Below are 20,418 nucleotides of genomic sequence, written 5' to 3' on the forward strand. Positions count from 1 at the left end.
TATGGACCAGTAAATCGAGCGGTCAGTGCCGAACCTGGATTAGGTAATAATACCAGTACTCTGTCACCGGACTGAAAAGCTCGTGCAACTGCTTGCCTGTCATATCGAATCTCCATGTCAGACTGAGCATCTTTCAAAAAATTACGAGCAAGGTCACGGGCACTATGAAGTTTCTCTCTAAACCGACTGACATAGTCTAACACATTCGTTCTATTCTCTGTGTTACTTTCCATCATTTTATCCTTCAGAACCTTTAACGGGCCCCGAACAGCATGTCCGAAAACCATCTCGGCCGGACTAAATCCGAGCGATTCTTGCACGCTCTCACGTACGGCAAACAATACTAAAGGGATTCCCTCATCCCAATCCTTATTCGTTTCCATACAATATTTTCGAAGCATGGTCTTTAAGGTTTGGTGAAACCTCTCGATCGCACCTTGGCTTTCCGGGTGATATGAACTAGAAACTCTGTGTTTTATGGACAACGACTTCAAAGTTTGAGTAAAAACTCGCGACAAAAAATTCGAAGCTTGATCGGTTTGAATAACTTTAGGAAGTCCAAAGATGGAAAAGAACTTAATCAAAGTTTTCAAAATAACAGGAGCCGTTATGTTACGCAATGGTACAGCTTCAGGAAATCGAGTCGCTCTACACATTATGGTACACAAATATTGATTACCCGATTTTGTTTTCGGTAAAGGTCCGACACAGTCGACCAGTACCTCTTCAAACGCTTCTCCCATAGCCGGAATAGGAGAAAGTGGAGCGGGTGAGATGACCTGATTCGGCTTACCTGCCATTTGACAAGTATGACACGTACGACAGAATTTTGCAACATCTCGTTTCAACCCAGGCCAAAAAAAATGCTGGAGAATACGATGGTAAGTTTTCATTACCCCCAAATGACCGGAAAGTAAATGTTCATGAGCTAGACACAATACATAAGAACGAAACCTGCTTGGAACTACCACTTGATATATAACGTTCCAATCCAGATCCTCTTTGACCTTAGAACACCACCTTCTCATTAATAAACCATCGTCTACAAAGTATGCAGAGTCTCTTTTCTTAACAGCCTCGGAGCTAATCACAGCTGAGAAGCATTTTTTTAAAGATGGATCATCGTTTTGGGCAGCAATAATCTGCGAACGAGAGATAGGCAGGTCCAAAGAATGAAAACTTTCTAGCAAACCTTCTGAACTTTTTACATTAGAACGTCGTGCATCATTTATCTTAATTTCAGAGATATTCCCATCATCTGCTAATGCATGCCCCACCAATGAGTCAGCCAAATCAACTTGCTCCATAGCCTCAGCTGACCGCGCACGAGTAACGGCACAAGCAGAAAAAAACTCAGGATGGAAATTAGCAACATCATTAGAATTTAAGCAATCACTCGGAACATCGGTCACCTCTGGCGCTGGCACCACTTTACCTCCAGCTAAATCATTTCCCAAAATAAAAGTTATCCCTTTCATAGGAAGTGATCTACGAATTCCAACTCTCACAAATCCAGACACCAGTGTACAGTCTAAATGCACACGATGCAGAGGAACCGGCACTACTTGCATTTCAATACCACGGACCAAAATATTTGAGCCACAATACGATTCATCAGAGAAAGGCAAAATATCAGACACCATGATGGACTGCATAGCCCCAGTATCCCGGAGAATAGAAATTTCTCTCCGATCCTCTTCCTTACCAGACAAAGAAACAAACCCTGTCATAACGAAAGGCTTGTAACTTACATCAAGGACATCAGTACAACCCGACAGCTCAGACATTGGCATAGTCTTTAACAATGCAACACTTTTAGGGTTTTGAGTCTGTTGCTTACGCCTAAGCACAGGACAATCAGCAATCAAGTGTCCGTGTTTATGGCAATAAAAACAGTCCCTTACCTCCTTCGATTGCGACGTAACAGATTTGATCCGAGCACTCTGACTTTGAGATGGACAACCAGATGGAACACTCTTTTCAGTGTGCGTCACGGAGAATACCCCCTTATGAGTGAGTACAAACTCATCTGCTAGGACAGCAGCCTGCGACAACGAATTAACTTTCTGCTCATTTAAATAGACCACCACACGTTCGGGCAGACATCCTTTGAACTCCTCAAGCAGAATTAATTCTCTTAGGGAGTCAAAGTCTCCGGTTTTAGTTGCACTGCACCATTTATCAAATAACAGAGACTTCTCCCTAGCGAATTCCACAAATGTCTGGCAAGTGTTCTTTTTATGGCCTCTAAATTTTTGTCGGTATGCCTCTGGAACTAATTCGTAGGCACGTAATATTGCTAACTTCACAGTTTCATAGTTCAAACTGTCCTCTACAGAAAGAGTAGAAAAAACCTCTAGCGCTTTACCCACCAAACGACATTGCAACAAAAGAGCCCAAAGCTCTTTCGGCCAATGAAGGGATGTTGCAATGCGCTCGAAAGCACTAAAATAGGAGTCTATCTCTGTCTCACGAAAAAGTGGCACCAACGTAATATGTTTACTCACATTGAATGAGCCGGTTGCTACAGATGGAGCAGAGGGAACAGTGGGAGTAGAAGAAACAACAGGAGCAGGGATAACAGTGGCAACGGTAGTAACTTGAGGGAGATCTGGTTGCGCAGCTGAACCTCCCACAATTCTCATTGCGTCGAGCTCCAGCTGTCGCATTTTGATCTGTTTCTCCGCCTCAATCTCAAGTCTACGAATTTGCAATCGCAAATCCATTTCCGCCTGCCGAGTCTGCACCTTCTCTTGCGCTTCCATCTGCAAACGGGCCAAATGGACTTTCAGTCTCGCTCCCTCTTTTGAGCCTGTAGACATAGGAGAGAATGGTTCAAATTGAGGCAACCTCGCCCTAACATCGGCCTCCACCTCCGCCGCAGGCATCAGTTCTTCCTCACTCTCATTCTCACTCCTAGCAATTGCTCCCATAACACTGCCCACTGCTATATCCACCTTTTCCGACAAACCGAGCACATTCATCTCCACTAGTCGATTCCACACAACAGATTTAATCTCTCCCTTACGAGACTGTTTACCTACTGCAATCTGAAAATGACTTGCTATTGCCAACAAATCATCCTTCTTACAACTATCTAATTGTTCTAACGAAGGATTTTCTAAAAACGTCTGCAAATCCAAACTAGCCATACTTAGGATGCTACTCACCACACATATAACTCTCAACCTACACCAGTGAAAAGTATGCCACGAATGCCACGAACTGGCCTACATTATTCCAGGATAATCAAAATCAGAACAATTTATTCTGATCCCGGACGAGCCCCCATTTATGTTACGACCCTCCTTTGCTTTTTCCTAAAACTAAACCAAACAAACAAAAACACAACAAGAAAATATCACAGCCCAAGTTCACAAAACCGGCTTTCGCGTACACTGGTGTTTCCAATCAGCGAGCGCGATGGAAGAACAACCCCCTCCCGTCATCAGACCCAATCAGCTCGTTATTGCCCAGCTCTACTTTAGAGACTTAGAATTTTCATTCTTATTTGCCTTTTTGGTTCTTATGTGGGACCATCAGTGCTAATGGTATTAGGAAGGAAATGGAAACCTGCAGCATTCGTCTTAGCAACATCTTCTTTTCTTCATTTTCTCTTCTTGCGTTTTGTCTGACACTCTGCATAAAACATCTTCTGTAAGCTAAATAACTGAAACAGTGAATTGCAATGCTGCAAATTATTCTGCTTCTTCTTCCTGGTAAGAAAAGATTTTCTAATCTATTTTGTTTGTTGTCCGTTTCTCCTATAATTATTTGATTTAATTTATATCAAATTCTAATAAACTGAAAATGAATTGACTATATAAAATGGAGACCAAATCTGAGGCCACTAAAATGTTATTTTGTGTTCTTTTTATTTTCTAATGAAAAGGTTAGATATTTAGATGTTTTTTAATATCTGGTGTATATGGAGTTCACATCTTCTTCTTTGATTAGTGACATTGCAGAATCTTGAATATCTCTTATTTATTTAAGCCATAACTTTTCTTTATTGTACTTTTTTTTCTTTTTTCTTTTTTTAATGGTTTTAATGTTTTTTTTAATGTGGTCTCAGACTTTTGGATTCCACTGCATCTCTGTTATTGCTGATTGATTCATTATGTAAATAATTTCTTAAAAACTGTCACAATAGATATTTTAGATATCTGTAACAGATATTGATTGTCTCAAGATATATTTAAGCTATCGGATTTACAGTAACAAATACTCTAAATAAATCAAGTGTTCTGTGCTCCTCAGGTGTTCTCAGTAATCAGTGGAGTGTGAATTATCCTCCTCTGAGTCCGATCTGTGCTGCGAGGGGGTCCGATGTTTCTATTGACTGTAGATTTACATATCCACATGAGCAACAAGTACAGCAAGTGCTGTGGTGTTCAATGAGATCAAACAATGGCTACTGCGTGAATGAGCCGTATGTTTATGATAGTGAAGCCAACAATAATCAAAAGGACTTTCAATACTTTGGAGACAAAACCTCAAATTGTTCTCTTTTGATCAGTAATATTGATCAAACACATTCTGGAGAGTATAAATTCAAATTTATAACCCGTGAGAACAAATGGACAGGTGATCCTGGAGTGAACATTTTAGTAGACGGTAAATATAAAAGATTTACTCTAAAAAAATTACTTCTTGATGCTTTTGTTGTTTTGTTTGTTTTGATTAAAATAAATCTCCCAGTTTAATTATTTATTTATTTATTTTTGGTAGATTTAAGAGTGTCCATGAGCAGGTCAAGAGAAAATGGAAGCACAATGGTTGGAGACTCTTTGAATTTGACATGCACACTCAGCTGCTCTGGTAATTTAGCTGATGTTCAGTGGTTTAAGAATGGTGATCCGATTCAACATTCAGAGCCCGTCCTCACCTTCAGCCGAGTAACAGCTGAAGACTCTGGGAATTACTCTTGTTCTTTGAGAAACTTTAAAACAACTGTATCTGAAGAAATTACCATTAACATTGAAGGTTGGTTGAACTGATATATATATATTATTAACATTTTCATATTCACACAATCATATTTATATTTGGTAAATGAGAGATGTGCATAATTGAAAAGAAATGGTATCTTTTTGTTGTCCTCAATAGATGTCGCTGTATCTGAAGAAATTACCATTAACATTGAAGGTTGGTTGAACTGATATATATATATTATTAACATTTTCATATTCACACAATCATATTTATATTTGGTAAATGAGAGATGTGCATAATTGAAAAGAAATGGTATCTTTTTGTTGTCCTCAATAGATGTCGCCGGGTCCCCAACCGTTCTGATTATTGTGGTGTTTTTAGTCTCTCTTGTTTTCATCACTGCAGCTGTGATGCTTATAAGAAGGTAAGACATTTTGATTTGTTTGTACTTGCACACACCAATATATTATAAATCTATTTTACCGTCAGTTGAAATGAAACTGAAAAAAAAAAAAGTTTGAATGTGCAAGTGTTTATATTGTTGTCAGGGGAGTTTTGTAATGTTGGTGAGGGTCAGTGGTTAAGGCTTATGACACAAAGATGCTAAACTGCATGTACCCAAAATAAACTGTATTATGTTATATTTTAGGATTGCAAAGCATTGTGTTATATTTTAAGGTTGAAGGAAATAACTGTAAACTTAATGGATAATGTTCTGGTAATTCACTGCCAAGACGTTATCCATTTTTCTATAACTTTTACCCAGAGTATATGTATATATTTATTTAATTAATAATGAAATAAGCAATATTTTAAAAATATTTCCGCAGAATCAACCCCCTTTCCTGAAATCATCAAATATGTTTGATGTATCAGCTAAATTGTGCTATTTATAATGCATTTCTGTCACATTTACTCTTAGAAGGAAAGCAAGAACGCAAGAAAAACCAGTGGAAGAAAGAGAAGAAGCCAAGGGTTCTCTTTACAGCACAACTCAACCTCAAACAACTGTAAATATATTTGTAATATATAATATACATTTATGTATGTATGTATGTATGTGTATATATATATATATATATATATATATGTGTGTGTGTGTATATATATATAGCCTATATATGTATGGATAAATGTACACTGGCTGGATGCTTCTTAACCAACTTAAGCAGCAAGTGTTGTTTGGTCAACCAGCTTCATCAGAAAAACCACACTGGGTATGCTAAGCTAAGCTGGTCTTTTCAGCAGGGTGACCATTAAACAGAACAAAAGATGACAGTTATACGTACAAACAAGTTCTACACAATCTGTTTGCTGTTAGGCTGACAACCTACCAGGAGCTGAGGATGTACAGCAGGAAGATGAAGTGGAATATTCATCTGTCAACATTAAACCCAAAGATCTGCTTCAAGTGTGAGCATTCAAGACACATAGAACTGTGGTCAAATACTGTAATTGCTTTATTTAATCTAACCAGTAGTTATGGAGATGATGCAACACAACACAATTTGACATCACATTTGTATATCTTGAAGTAATATTGATAGTGAAAATGAGTATTGGTATTTCATTGTAATGGTCTTCTTTATTTCTAGGTCTGCAAACACAGAGCAGGAGAACGATTCAACCATCTACAGTGCAGTGATGAACGGTTAATCATGCTTTCAGCCTACAGATTTGTATCGTGACATAAAAGCAAACATGTGCCTCTGTGTGTGTGTGTGTGTGTGTGTGTTTTAGCTCTAAAAATGTCAGATGAACTCTGGTTACTTCTCTTATACAGATATAAATGTGCTTCATTTGAACTAGATTGATAAAAGCATTTTGTGGCAGCTGCGTCGGGAGTTGACAGTCTGATAAGCATTGCTTGATACAAAGAACAGTAAAAAAGAAACATAAGAACTGCAGTGAGTACTCAAAAAACTTTAGAGTTATGTTAATAAATTCATTAAATTATAAGAAACATTCTGGGGGGAAAATGTAAATAGGCTATAACAAACGAAAATAGATGTAAATATGAAGGCTAATCAAGAACTTTCAGAAACTCACAGGTCTCACCTGTCCGCATTTGACACTCAAGGACATGCAGTTTTGTGTGTTGCTTTGCTTTTTAATACATTTTTAATAGTAAGGAATGTCATGAATGTGCAACTATTGTTATAGAACAAATAAGCATAATAAAGTTTTTGTGACATTTTTTTTGTTTTTATTTTAATTTTTTTATTTTTAAGCCTACGTGATCCCATTATTTGATTTCATAACTGATCAAGATTCACTGATATCAAAAACCTGAGTAGCACGTAAAACTTTATTTGGTTGACAGTCAACACTGCACATTAGCGCCATCTAAAGGAGAAACATTCCACTGCACTGTTCCCATGACAACGACTTAACACACGGAAGTTGAGCGCATGTGTCCGAACGAACTTCCGACGCACAGGTGAGGTTAAAAAAAAACCTATCATCAACTGCAATAATTTGTTTATATAAAACAAAACGAGCAAGTGTAATGAATTTGGTTAGTCTTTTTGATGATATCATTTATTATGCATCGCTAAATATACAAACTGAACTTTATTCTGCATTTTTTTTTATTTTGTTTTTGCTACGCATGTTAACGAAAAAAAATAAAAATATGATAAATTGTTATTGTAAGTCATTTTCAAAATAATTATTGTTTATGTTGCATATACTTTTAGTTTTCAATTCAGGAACTTAAAATACCAAAACACAAAAGAAATAACCAAAAGAAAAAGAAATAAAACGTCACAAGAGAGCATCTGTTGACATTTTCTCGACCTTTATCTCTTTGTAGTTGGCTGCTCTGGATTCATGACTGAAAAATGCCCAGATTTCGTGAGCGTCCAGGCCAAGCACAATGCCATCCTGCCACACAAACACCTCCTGACCAGAGCAGTCTGATTGCTAACAGATACATCATCCAGCAGAGACTCGGGAAGGGCAGCTTCGCCACTGTTTACCTTGTTAAAGACACAAAGACAGTAGCAGCGGAGAAACTGTAAGTCCTTTAATATTTTTCGCCACCAATGTTCTTTACAGCAGTGATTCCCATGCAGTCTGCTTCCAGAGGACCTACTTTGACGACCAAATTGAACTCTATAATGGTTGAGTTTTGTAGAGAGAGTTCTACATATCTCCACAGTAGTGGTCACCATGCATTAAGGGTTATAATATTAGTCAAGGCAGGGGAATTAATGGGTAAGGAAAGAATATGCTATTACAAACTGTCATAAATTAGAATATCTCATAATTGAAGTGAAACATATCACAGATTGTATCAGTTTCCGAGGTGTTTGAAGAACTGAGGAAAGACTGCATGTACTTAGGCAACCTTCCAATAACCACATTCACAACCCCCATCATAAGCACACTGTCACACACACCCACACACATGTGCACATGGCCTAATTATGTGCCTATACTGTATATGTCTGTTGGTCTACTTTTTAAAATATAAGCTTTGAAGCTTACAGTAAGACTTATGATTATGCATAGAATGTCTAATTAAAAAGTCATTGTGAAAATAACATCATTATTTTATTCTAAATAGTCTCGGATTTACAGATATTATTAGAGGGTTTATTTACTAGTTAATTTTACTAGTATTTTTTTCTGTGTAGGATTTAATGAGTTGTAATGATGATTCCAGATGCATCCTCTGCAGGAGAGAAAATATTCTTGTGCACATTTTGGTTTTGTTGAAATTATTCAAATTCTGGCAGTATTGATTTTTTTTCTCTCTTCAAAATTCGCTTCTCTGTCCAGCCACTTGGGAGCAGCATTGGTCTTTGTAACTAGTAACCAGTCGGTATTATTTTCCTTAGAGATAGTTGAGGAACCCTTCATTTTACTATCAACATATCTGTTATTCCTTATGATCACAAATGATGTAAGATCAAACTCTCTATTATTCTTTCATTAGAGAGCAATATTTACAGTTCATGTCATTTTAATACTCTCATGCTTCATCCAGTTTTCATTGGTTAGTAATGTAAATGTCTATTTTTCTGTATAGGTGCACATTACATTTTTTCCTTAGACAGAATAAATGGCCTGTCACTGGAATATTTGCTAAAATGCATAAAGTCTTATGCGATTTACTAGATTCTTATAGCTTTTTTCCATTTGACGTCCTGAGGGGAGGTTTCACTGGTATCATCTGGATGTGTTATGAAATATGTAAAGTTGATTTATTGCTTTTGTAGAGGACTGCAGTCTTAAACAGGCAGGTTTGCTTTCGAAACGGAGATAAGAAAAGAAAAAAGGAAATTGTGAGTCATTATTTCAGGAGGCATTAGGTGCTTTGGTGATCATGGCAATATTACATCTTACCCAGATTCAGTTCACAGTGAAGCTCCCACAATAAATTAAAACCAACAGCTCTTACAATATGAGGATATTGCTCTCAGAACAGAACAAATATTTGGCTGTGTCTGTTATATACGTGGGTTTATTACGTGGCTCTTGATTCTGGTCAAAGGTGGAAATGAGCACTAAACTATTGATATTTTTCCTAGGAAACTAATTTTCTACGTAGTTTCGTGTCTTCTTATAAACATCTGAGAAACACAATTATCAAAACTACCATTCAAAAGTTTGGGGTTGGTAAGATTTTTAAAATATTTTTGAAAGCTGTGTCTTATGCGTGGTTACATTTATTTGACCAAAAACACAGTATAAGCAGTAATATTGTGAAATATTATTAGTTTATTTATTATTATTATTATTTTAATAACCCTTTATTCCTGTGATGGCAAAGCTGAATTTTCAACAGCAATTACTCCAGTCTTCAGTGTCACATGATCCTTAAAAAATCATTCCGTGCTGAAAACAGTTGTGCTGCTTAATATTTTTGTAGAAACTGTGACACATTTCCAGGATTCTTTGATGAATATACAGTTAAAAACAAAAGCATTTATTTGAAATAGAAATCTTTTGTAACATTATAAATGCCTTTACTGTCACTTTTGATCTATTTTAATATGTAAAAAAAATAAAAAAAATGAAAAAAAGTATAATTTATTAAATTTTTTGCAATAGTTTTGTGAAATTAACCATGACACTTTTTTTAAGTAATAGTCCAGCCAAAAAATTTAACTAACTGTAATTATTGACCAATTTTCCTTACCAATAATATTTTTTCTTTCAGTAGAGCTCAAAAGGAGAAATTTTCAAGAATCACAGTAGGCACTCTTGTCCATGCAATTAAAATTAACGGGGATGCAAAGCACTATAAAAATAACATAAAAGTGGTGCATATGACCATTCTGTATTTTAAGTCTTCTGAAGTCATATGATAGTTTTGTGTACAGGTGCATCTCAATAAATTAGAATGTCGTGGAAAAGTTTCTAATTTATTGAGATGCACCTGTAAGTAATAGACTGAAATTCAGTTTGGAGCTGAATGGGCCATCTTAGCAACTACCATTAAGATGAATGGGATTTCTAATGGATAGTTTCATCTATGTATTATAGATCTTGGACAGTAGAGCTCTGTCTTGATCGGGTGTATTTTTCTGGCCGCTTATCCTTCACATATTGATTTCTATGATATTTGGTCTGTGAGTTTATAATTGGATTCAAATACACAAGCAAACTGCCTGGAGAAGAGCCAGTTACACACAATCTACTTGGCAACATACTGTGAAACTCATATCAGACGAGGAGCTGGAACTGAAAGCTGGAGAGATGCTGGTGGAAATGGAGGCCAATTAGGAAGAGGTTCACACTTTAGCTGCCCACAGGCGAGTGGCGTCACGCTACGGGTTACTGTTCCTTTGGCCCTGAGCTTTCTGCTTTTTAGCCCATTGCAGCTGTTTGCCAGCCTCTGACCTGTCACATGCAGAGTGCTGGCACCAAACCTGAATGCCCACCTTCAGAATACCACCGCACCTCCTGTTCCTTTCTCTCCAGCACACTTATACACCAGTTCTTCTTCTTTAGTCTTCTTTCGGCCTTAAAATCCTGCTGGGTGTGTGTTTTGTGTTACTGCCTCAGTGGCTCTTAAAGTGCTATGAACTCCTTTGTTTCTTTGTGAGAGCCAAATGTCAGTGCTGGGCGCTGTGAGCTGAGACTGCCGTACCCCTTTCCTCCAGCTGGCTTCTCACTGGGCTTTATTAGCCCAGACAAATTAATTTCTATTCCGGATTCACCCCAACAGTAGGGCTCACAGCCTGTGGGTCCCATAGCAGGTCTTTCCAAAAAGCCACTGCTTCAGCGTTTGCTTGAATGCTTTATATCAGTGGTGGCGAACTCCGGTCCTGGAGAGCCGCAGCCCTGCAGAGTTCAGCTCCAACCCTAATTAAAACTCACCTGCTTGTAGCTTCCCAGTAACTGTTCAGACCTTGATTAGCTTGTTCAGGTGTATTTGATTAGGGTCGAAGCCAAACTCTGCAAGGCTGCGTCTCTCCAGGACCGACGTTCGCCAGCCCTGCTTTATATAGTCGGGCTGGAATTGGTATATACAGGCTGATGATGATGTAAAGCTGTAGAGATGGATGTTTTTAGGGCTGTGCTTATTGCTTGTTTGTAAATAATGGTGCCCTCTTTACCTACTCTTGATGTATGAGGACCCTTGTAGCACATTTTAAGACAGATTATTTTACACTTGCGTATTGCTTACCTCTGGTTTGTTTTTGTTTCCATATCTCATTTATCACTATAAATTCATGTTCTAGAGACTTGCATTATAGGACTGTTTTATGATGCTTATTTTGTCCTTTTTGGAGCATGAGAATATAAATCACCATCTACTTTTCTTGTATGATAAAAGAGCAGCTCAGACATCCTGCTGAACATCTCATTTTTTGTTTTATAGAAGAAATAAAATTAAATTAACCATATAATAGATTTCAAATATATATTCAGTGTGACACAATCTGTATTTTATCCAGATGGGGAGCAAGTGTGACCTTTACACCAGTGTTTCCCAACCGGGGTGCCGCGGCACCCTGGGGTGCCGTCTGTCGAGAGCAGGGGTGCCGTGTAAACACAAACAACATCTCTATTTAAAAAATTAATGTGAGCAGAGAAGAGCAACCCGTCATGTGCTCTGTTGTTCATTAATAGTCTCACAAATGTGCCAAAAGGACCACTGTGGGCACAAATGATTTCCAAGCGGTGTTGTCTTCTAAATAAATCCACATATGGGAAATATGATTATAATAGCAAACATGTCATTTTACCACCTTGTCCTGGTTAAATTATCCAAATATAACTTCAAAAGGAATAAAAACCCCAAAAAGTAATTCTGTCATTATTTACTTATGCTTATGTTATTTTAGTTGTATGGACTGTTATAGTATTAATTAATATTTTGAATTAACTTTTTTTATATTTTCAGTTTTCGTTTTTCACACTTTTCCGTTCAAGTACAATGAATGGAGCTCTTTAAGCCTCTAAAAGAACACAAAAGAACCAAATCATACAGTTCCTTTGAGTGACAGTCAGTCAGTCTGATTAATGAACTAATCATTCAGAAGGTTTTGGGTACTGGATAAATCAATTCATTAAAACGTTTGACTCAAACGAATCATTTGGTCTCCAAGCAGACATCTCTCATGAACTCCCTTGAAAGAGGAGTATTAATAAATGATGACAAAATGTAAATATTTGGTGCACTGTGATTGATTACAATGTGGCAGTCACTTAAACAAAACCAGATCTGAAGCATTATGAATATAATTTGTTTATTCTCCTCTCAGCGGCCAGAGGTGGCTAATCTCACTCAAGGAGGGGAATGTTTCTCTCTTCAGCCCTGCTAGCCCACTTTCAGCTTGTCCTCTGTGGATTTGCCTGTCAGACAAGATTCCCTGGAGAGACTCCTGGCAGCAGTGCTTATTTCTGCTCACCTCATGATCCAGCTCTCAGTTTTGCAACCTCCCACTTGGGTCCAGGTCCACCAGAAATCTCCCAGTTTGTTTTCAGGTGCCCAGACTCTCGTACAGGCTGGTCTCTCTCCACCTCCTGATAGCTCTCTCTCTCTCTTAGGCACGCTGTACTTTCCTTGCCACACCACTGCATGACAGATTTGGGGCTTTCTTGGTCTATGCTGCTACGTCTGTTTGATTCCAGACTTTTAAACTGGTTCATTCACTGACCTGGTTCATGTATCATGGGAATATCCTCTCCATTTATTTTTTACATTACACATCATGGTATTCGTGATGGTGCCTTTTAGTGTTATCCGGCCTTAACAACACCCCAAAAAGAGAAAAATATTTGCCACATTTATAGAGAGAGTTGCTCAGTTGCTGATGAACATAATCCATTCATATTGTAGCCAGTCTGAATTTTTTAAATTGGTTTAATTGTGTATGTGATGTTCTAAGATGATGCAATTATTTTCTGCAAAACCTCATCACAGATAAGGGCTGACAGATTAATTTGGGCCAAGGCTTTGGTTGTTTTAATGTAGACTTTGAAAATGAGCAGGAGTTGATCAACAGAGCCCTGTCATTTACTGTATGTTTAAACCTGTTTCCTCTGATCTAGGGGTTGAAATAGAATATGGAACCATGCAGGTTAAAATTTCAAAGGATTGTGGTTGGTTATTTGCTCAGCTTTCCAATATCCTTAAAATAGATCTTAAATTGCCTCTACGCCTCCAGAGAGAGACTAAGAAATGGGACATGAACGCGTGTTCAATTATTCACCACAGGAAATTTCAGTGATTGATGTTTTTTTATCGATGATATACCATTTTCTGTCAGAAGAGGTCTAGCTGAGCTTTTCTTTACATTCTTCCACACGTAAAATGCCTAAAATTTACATAAACATGTAATGTGAAGCAATATGGTGAGGTTGAAATTGAAACCACGTATATTTACATTTAGGCTAAATTAAATTTTGGCTTGTCATTGCGCTTGGGAACCATAGTAACACAACAGAGTAGTATATTTGCAGAGCAGGTTTTTATAGTCGCTCTGTATCACATTTTTCATATTTCTGTCACCCTGTTAGCGAGAAGAAACAGTCATGTAGATACCTGTATTTAATATACCTTCAGAATAAAGTTAATATTAAGAATCGATTTTAAGTCACCCATATCTGTCCTTGACACATTTTTAAACTACAGATTAAGGGGTTCTATTCTGTATTACAGTCCTGGTAAAAGAATGACTAGAGAACATTGATTAGTGGATGTTTAGACTAACAAGATGAGACTGAATGAATTTTCATGTATTGTACAATATATTTCATATAAATATACAATAGCAGTACAAGGAATGAGAGGTCATTTTCGTAAATATAGTCACAGCTAAAGATCACTGCCTCATGTTAAATGTTCATGAAAATGTTTTTAAGCAAAGCTATTAAGTGCCATCTTACCGTTACATGATACAATAACTGACATTATCATCATATAAACTGTACAGTGTGAACAGAGTTTAGTTTATCCTTTACTTAAAATTTAGTGGATAAACACAAACATGTAACAGCTTTATGGATGATCATAATATTGTCATAAATATGTTGTTTTGATCACTTATCATTATTCAGGTAGAAACTTCTAATGTGAATCCATAGTACAGTGTAAACAGCTTTCCACAACATCTGCTCAACTGTTCATTAGATTGGTCTTGTGACATAATGAATTATAAAGGTATGTTATATCTAATGAGACATGAGAGGAAGTGGCCAAGACGAAATTAGATTTTCGAAATTAGACCAACCTGTCATAATTTACCGTAATGATTCTCTGTGTGTCTCACCGTTCAAGTAAGTCTCACTAATGTGAGCTTCATAATGGTGCGGCCTAGTGTTTGTGCCATTAAAATCATTGTTTGTTATCCGAGTTGCTACATCACTTCATAAAGTTGATCATGTTGGACATTTTGTTTGTTAGGGGTTAGGGTTGGGCTGATAGACATCACGATGTTGTTCCGAAAGAAAATGACGTGTAATACGGAACCCCTAAAGGGAATAAATGTGATGGGAGTAAAATATATATTTCAGTATTTTCTCTCGCAGTTATATCATTGGGCAATTATACTGTATATAAATTGTGGGCATCAGGGAGCCGCTATTATGCCTGGCATTGAAACTGCTTTTGAATGCGAGATCGCTTTTTAGTTTCACTTTCACTTTCGAGATTTGCGATCGCACATACTCTGTTTATACTATGGAGCGGCAGTACTTACCACACATTTTACAAGATTAGATGTTTGTCAGTGGTGCTCAGGATCTGCAAATCATTCACCATCGTCCTCAGTCATCTCCCCTTACTCTCTTTATGTGGTAAGTGAAATTTTATGTACTGTAATGTAACAGTCCAATTTGGTATACATCGCCCAACCCTATTAGAGGTATTAGGTTGAAAGGGGTTTCTGGACTGGTAACTGAAATATTGAAGGTTCAAGTATAATTTCAAAGCATGTAAAAATTAAGTTTCAGAAGAAATGGGCAATATGAATAGGCCACACATAGTATACCTAGTGTTTTCTATCAGTCATGCTTGAACAATTAGCTTTATGTTGAGCATTAGTTGTAATTGTCTCTAGAGAGATATGGCATCTTATAGCATGATAAAGAAATCTTGCCTTATTTCCCTGCGGGTGTAGTGGCATTTAGAGGCATTATGTGCACAAAACGTTCTGTTGTGCACGTTGAAAAGGTTTACAGGATGGTTCAACAAAAAATGAAAAGTCTGCCATCATTTACTCATTCTCATATCATTTCATTTGGTATGATGGGTACGATTTTGGTAAAATTTTTCTTTAGGAGAACACAAAGCTTCTGCTTTTAGTGCTTTTAGTGCTTCTGCGTTCAGTTAAAGCTGTAGTAAAACGATTTGGCAAATTCTCCAGTGTGTATTTGTGTTTGCACTCTGAAGAGCGTCAAAGTTTTGATGTTGATTTTGTAGCAAATCGGCTCAAAAGGGAAATGTATGTAAATAATTACAATTAATTATGATTTATGATTAATTACAATAATTTATATCAGCTGCCAGTAGTAACTGTAACAGAATTAAATTGCCCTCAACTAATCTGTTCGTCCAGCGAACATTCAGTGTTTCTTGAACGCAATGGCCAATCAAAAGTCTTTAAGTTAGAATCCACTCAACACTTAAAACACCAGAGTTTTTGTCCAGTGCTGAGTTCTGCATGCTCACGAATCATCACATTGTAACAAACAAAATGTAGACAAGATGTAAATAAGAGATTGAGCAGTGTAGGGCTTCATGGATTATAACGGAACTTTGTGAGATTGCAATGAACTAAGATGAGTGACAGTTTATAGCACTTTACGTGCTTTCTAGGCTATTTATAATCCATTCAGAATTTTAATAGAAGTTTTGTTTTTTATGCTACTAAGAGGACCAGCAGCCACGTACATGTTGCGCATCCGCATATAAATGTGGGATTCACTCTTAAAATTGCAATGACTGACATAGTGATAACCATAGAAATGGACAGGACAAAAATATATGTCCAAAAATTATGCATTAAAGCTTGCACACCCTGGAACTGGGCCTGGAGCAGACGCAAATTTGAGGAAGTTCAGAACTTTTGCTAGAGAATGCAAATGTTTTTGTGAGCGAATTAAAAGTTTCAATGTCTAACTCCTATCTCATTTTTTCCATCACCATGTCCTTTTAGGGGCTTCATACCAAGTTCACAAAATCATGCTGAATGATTAGCCTAGTTCATGAAATCGACTGATCCGGTTCAACTCACTGACTCCTGATCCGGGTTACAGCGATTAATAGCTGTCTGTTTATCACACGGCTATTATATGGTGCAGCCACTTTTACCATTGCTTGGTGAAATTTCACAGATTAAATCTAGTCATTTCAAATAGGAAACCATGCTTTTGGGAGTTTCATGAAACAAGTTCCATACCCGATTTCACTCATGTTCAAATTAGTCACATAATTTGCCGCATTCACCAACAGAAAGCTGTTTGGTTTAAAAGTGACTTCTGTGTAAGCTTAATACATTGCTACGCTATTGACAATAGACCTTTTTTGCCTGCAAAATTTTGCAAATGTGACCGCACCTGTCTAGCACAGAATATAGCACACTAATCACATACAGTAGACGACTTTTATTAATCTTATGATACTTTTGCACTTGTACTTTTGGTGCTTAAAAGCTCCATTCCCCATATTTCAAGTCATATGGGTTTGGAATGACCTGAGCTGCCAAAATGTTTTGTTCTGAATGAGCTACTCCATTAAGTAGTTGCTTCCTGCATCTTTAAAAACACATTACCTATTAGGCCGTGTCTCAGCTTCCAGGAAAACATGATGAATGAGAGCTATCCAAGGCCAGCATTCAGCTACTGAAGTGCACTTTACCCTGTTCCCTTTGCTGTAATGATTTTCAAGTAGGAAGAGGAAAGAACAGAATGTAGGAGTAAAGAGAGGAGAGGAAAATGAGAGTCCTCCTTCAACAACCTGAGAACCAATTTACACCAAAACCAGGAGGCAGATGCAGTGCGTTCCTCTCTGTTGGTGGTATTTGATTAACTCCCTTAAGGTCTGGAAATAAGGTCACTAAAATATGATTTTAAATCCTTGCTTTGTGTTAAATGCTCATTTGCATTTTTCTTCTCGCTATAAAAGCCGATGGGATTAAATTAGCCGCTCTGAGAATTCCTTATTTGTCCATTTAACTTGAATTATGATGTGCATAAAGTTTGATAAGCAGACGTGGCGATCATATTTTGCTGCCGACTGGAGGAAAAATAATCCTCCACAGAGTTTCTCTCCAATTATCATTCATTCAAAAATCATTCTTCGTTTTTAGAAATGGCTAATAATCACAAGTTCTGCATTATTCAAGACCATACATTTTTAGAATTTAATAATAGCATGATAATTTATGCTTATTGTTTTTATTCAGATGGATTTTCTCTGATTTTAAATCAGTCTCGTGTCTTTCATCTGAAATTGGTGGCTGATTCTTTCTTCCTTCTCACTGCAAAAGGTCAAAAAAACCAAGGCAACTTTCTGTCAATGGATATGTCCATCCCTTCATTTCAACACTAGAAGCAGAATAATTACAGTGACCCTTCATAATTTGTGAGCTAATGACAGACTGAATTTACATTGCGGCCCTGGCTTTCTGATCCCTTCAAGCTGGAAAAGGTCAGGGAAAACAATCTGTTCTTCCCTAAATGACATTTTTGGGGCCAGCTGGTAATTGAGCGATGTGACGCTTATATAAACAGTGCATCTGAGCAGCGGTGGCAGGGCTCGGGAAGTAGGAAATTGAAGAGAGATTGTGGAAAATTAAAGGCTGAACAAGCAATGAGAGGAGCAGGTTGATTTGGGGGGCTCTTAAGAGCAAAACCCACAGCCTAAAGGCCTGTTCACACCAAGGATGATAACTATAAAGTTAACGATAAAGATATAGTTTAAAAAATTGTTCTCAATATTAAAGAATAGCAGAGTCCACACCACAGCTATAACGATAAAGGCACAGAGAAACGATATTGTTTAAATCACTTTCAGAGCAATTTTTCCAGCTGATGAATGATAAAAACATTGACACCCAATCAGAATCAATCCTGCTATAACAAGCTCGAGAATTTAAAGTGGCAGACAAGCGTGCACTTAGAATAAACAAACAATATAGTCTGCTAATATAGTTATCTTTATAGTTATCGTTCTTGGTGTGAACGGGCCTTAACACTCTTTAAGAACTTCATTTTTTTATTTTCCTGGTTGGATTAGCTGCCAATCTTGAGCTTTCTGTGAAAGTAGGATGCTTGAGTATATGCATATACAAAATAAATAATGTGAGTAATGATGAATGTGACTGACTTTACTATGGTTTGTGACTCCAATTTTATTACTGTTTATTTCATAAACTTATACTGGACAAAACTTGAATAATTCAATTTTTTTACTTTTTTTTTGTAAAGAAGCTCATCAAGTCTGCATTTAATTAATCAAAATTATAGTAAAAATAGTAATATTGTGAAATAGTTTTACAATTTAAAAAAAAAGCATTTTCTATTTTAAATTTTTTTTAAATGAAATGTATTCCTGTGGTTGCAAATCTGAATTTTCAGCAGCCATTACTCCAGTCTTCAGTGTCACATGGTCCTTCAGAAATCATTTTTTTATATGCTGATTTGGTGCTCAAGAAACATTTCTTATTATTATGTTGAAAAAAGTTTTTGCTGCTTAATATTTTGTGGAAACCATGATACACTACCATTAAAAAGTTTGGTGTAAGTAATTAAAAAAAGAAATGAATACCTTTATTCAGCAAGGATGCATTGATCAAAAGGAATGTTAATAGCTTTATAATGTTTATTATAATATTACAAAATATTTATATTTCATATAAATGTTGCTCATTGCTGTTCAACATTCTATTCATAAAAGAATCCTGGAAAAAAATGGTATAATGGTTTCCACAAGAATATTAAAAAGCAAACACTTTTTAACAATGATAATAACAAGAACCATTATTCATAACTAAACCGCAATAAAAACTGATAATAATTGAACACTAAACCAATCAATCAATTAGAATGATTTATCATGTGACACAAAGACTAGAGTGATGGCTGCTGAAAATTCAGCTTTTGAGCATAAGAGACTTTTTTTCAAAAACATAAAAAAAAAAAATCTTAATTATTCCAAATGTTTGACGGGTAGTGTGTATTGCATGCGATATTGAAACCACAAGCTTCTCTTCATGGCTCCAAGACATAATTAAATCATGATATGCCATTTCCATGATTTTTAACCTCCTCCCTGTGGTTTATTGTGCAGGAAGGTGCTTAAGGAGATTCCTGTTGGTGGTCTGAAACCCAATGAGACGGTCCATGCCACTCAAGAGGCTCAGCTTCTCTCTCAGCTGAACCATCCTGCCATCCTCAAGTTCTACACCAGCTTCCTGGAGAGAGACGCCTTCTGCATCATCACTGAGTACTGTGAGGTAAACTGTCCTCTGGGAACACCTGGTTTAGCTTCTTGTGGTCTCTTCTAGTCATAATAAGCCTGAAGCAAGTCACATGATCTGGTCTTGGTAAACTGTGTTGGCCTGTTGTGCCGTTGAAAAGCACTCTGGAGAGGGAATACTATTTACAGGGCCATTCCAAATGAAAGTGAACGATCACTTTAGGAACATACCTTCCCCAAGGGCTTTAGAAAAATGTACAGATGATGATTTCCAAGACAACATGAAATCAAAATTGACTCTATTTACATTCTTTATACACGCACCTGATGTTATTGTGCATGATTCATCGGTGCAAAAAGTCATTGGAAAGTAATAACTTGCTCATTACTTGTAAACACATCATGTTACAGAGGTAAAATGGATTGCATTGCCGTTTAGTTGAATTCCTAGCCATAATTCTGGGTGTATTTGCTCCCAAGCCCATTCAGTAACCAGCTCTCAAATACTCTACTTACACTGTCCAGCTCCTCCTTCATCCCTGTGGTGCCTTTTCTGTGTTCAGCGATGGATCAGAGATTCTGAGAGCATCCTGACATCA

General features: G+C 37.0%; 2 protein-coding genes across 2 annotated transcripts in view; both read left to right on the forward strand.

Moving 5' to 3' along the window:
• The first annotated feature begins 3,688 nt into the window (after window positions 1-3,688).
• LOC107713798 (HEPACAM family member 2-like) lies at window positions 3,689-6,591 on the forward strand. The gene is made up of 7 exons (XM_016519409.1): window positions 3,689-3,719; window positions 4,261-4,617; window positions 4,732-4,986; window positions 5,272-5,359; window positions 5,858-5,945; window positions 6,257-6,348; window positions 6,531-6,591. The coding sequence occupies exons 1-7, from the start codon at window positions 3,689-3,691 to the stop codon at window positions 6,589-6,591; spliced, it is 972 nt and encodes a 323-aa protein (XP_016374895.1).
• Window positions 6,592-7,317: 726 nt separating this feature from the next.
• The window catches only part of LOC107713837 (NIMA-related kinase 11), a 45,587-nt gene continuing 32,486 nt past the window's right edge, over window positions 7,318-20,418 (forward strand). Inside the window, exons 1-3 of the mRNA XM_016519469.1 lie at window positions 7,318-7,375; window positions 7,751-7,954; window positions 19,691-19,856. Coding sequence (XP_016374955.1) covers window positions 7,779-7,954; window positions 19,691-19,856 — 342 coding nt within the window. The 5' untranslated portion in view covers window positions 7,318-7,375; window positions 7,751-7,778. The remainder of the gene's footprint in view (window positions 7,376-7,750; window positions 7,955-19,690; window positions 19,857-20,418) is intronic.

Source organism: Sinocyclocheilus rhinocerous, unplaced genomic scaffold, assembly GCF_001515625.1.
Source record: "Sinocyclocheilus rhinocerous isolate Xijiao unplaced genomic scaffold, SAMN03320098_v1.1 scaffold779, whole genome shotgun sequence".
NCBI classification, from domain to species: domain Eukaryota; kingdom Metazoa; phylum Chordata; class Actinopteri; order Cypriniformes; family Cyprinidae; genus Sinocyclocheilus; species Sinocyclocheilus rhinocerous.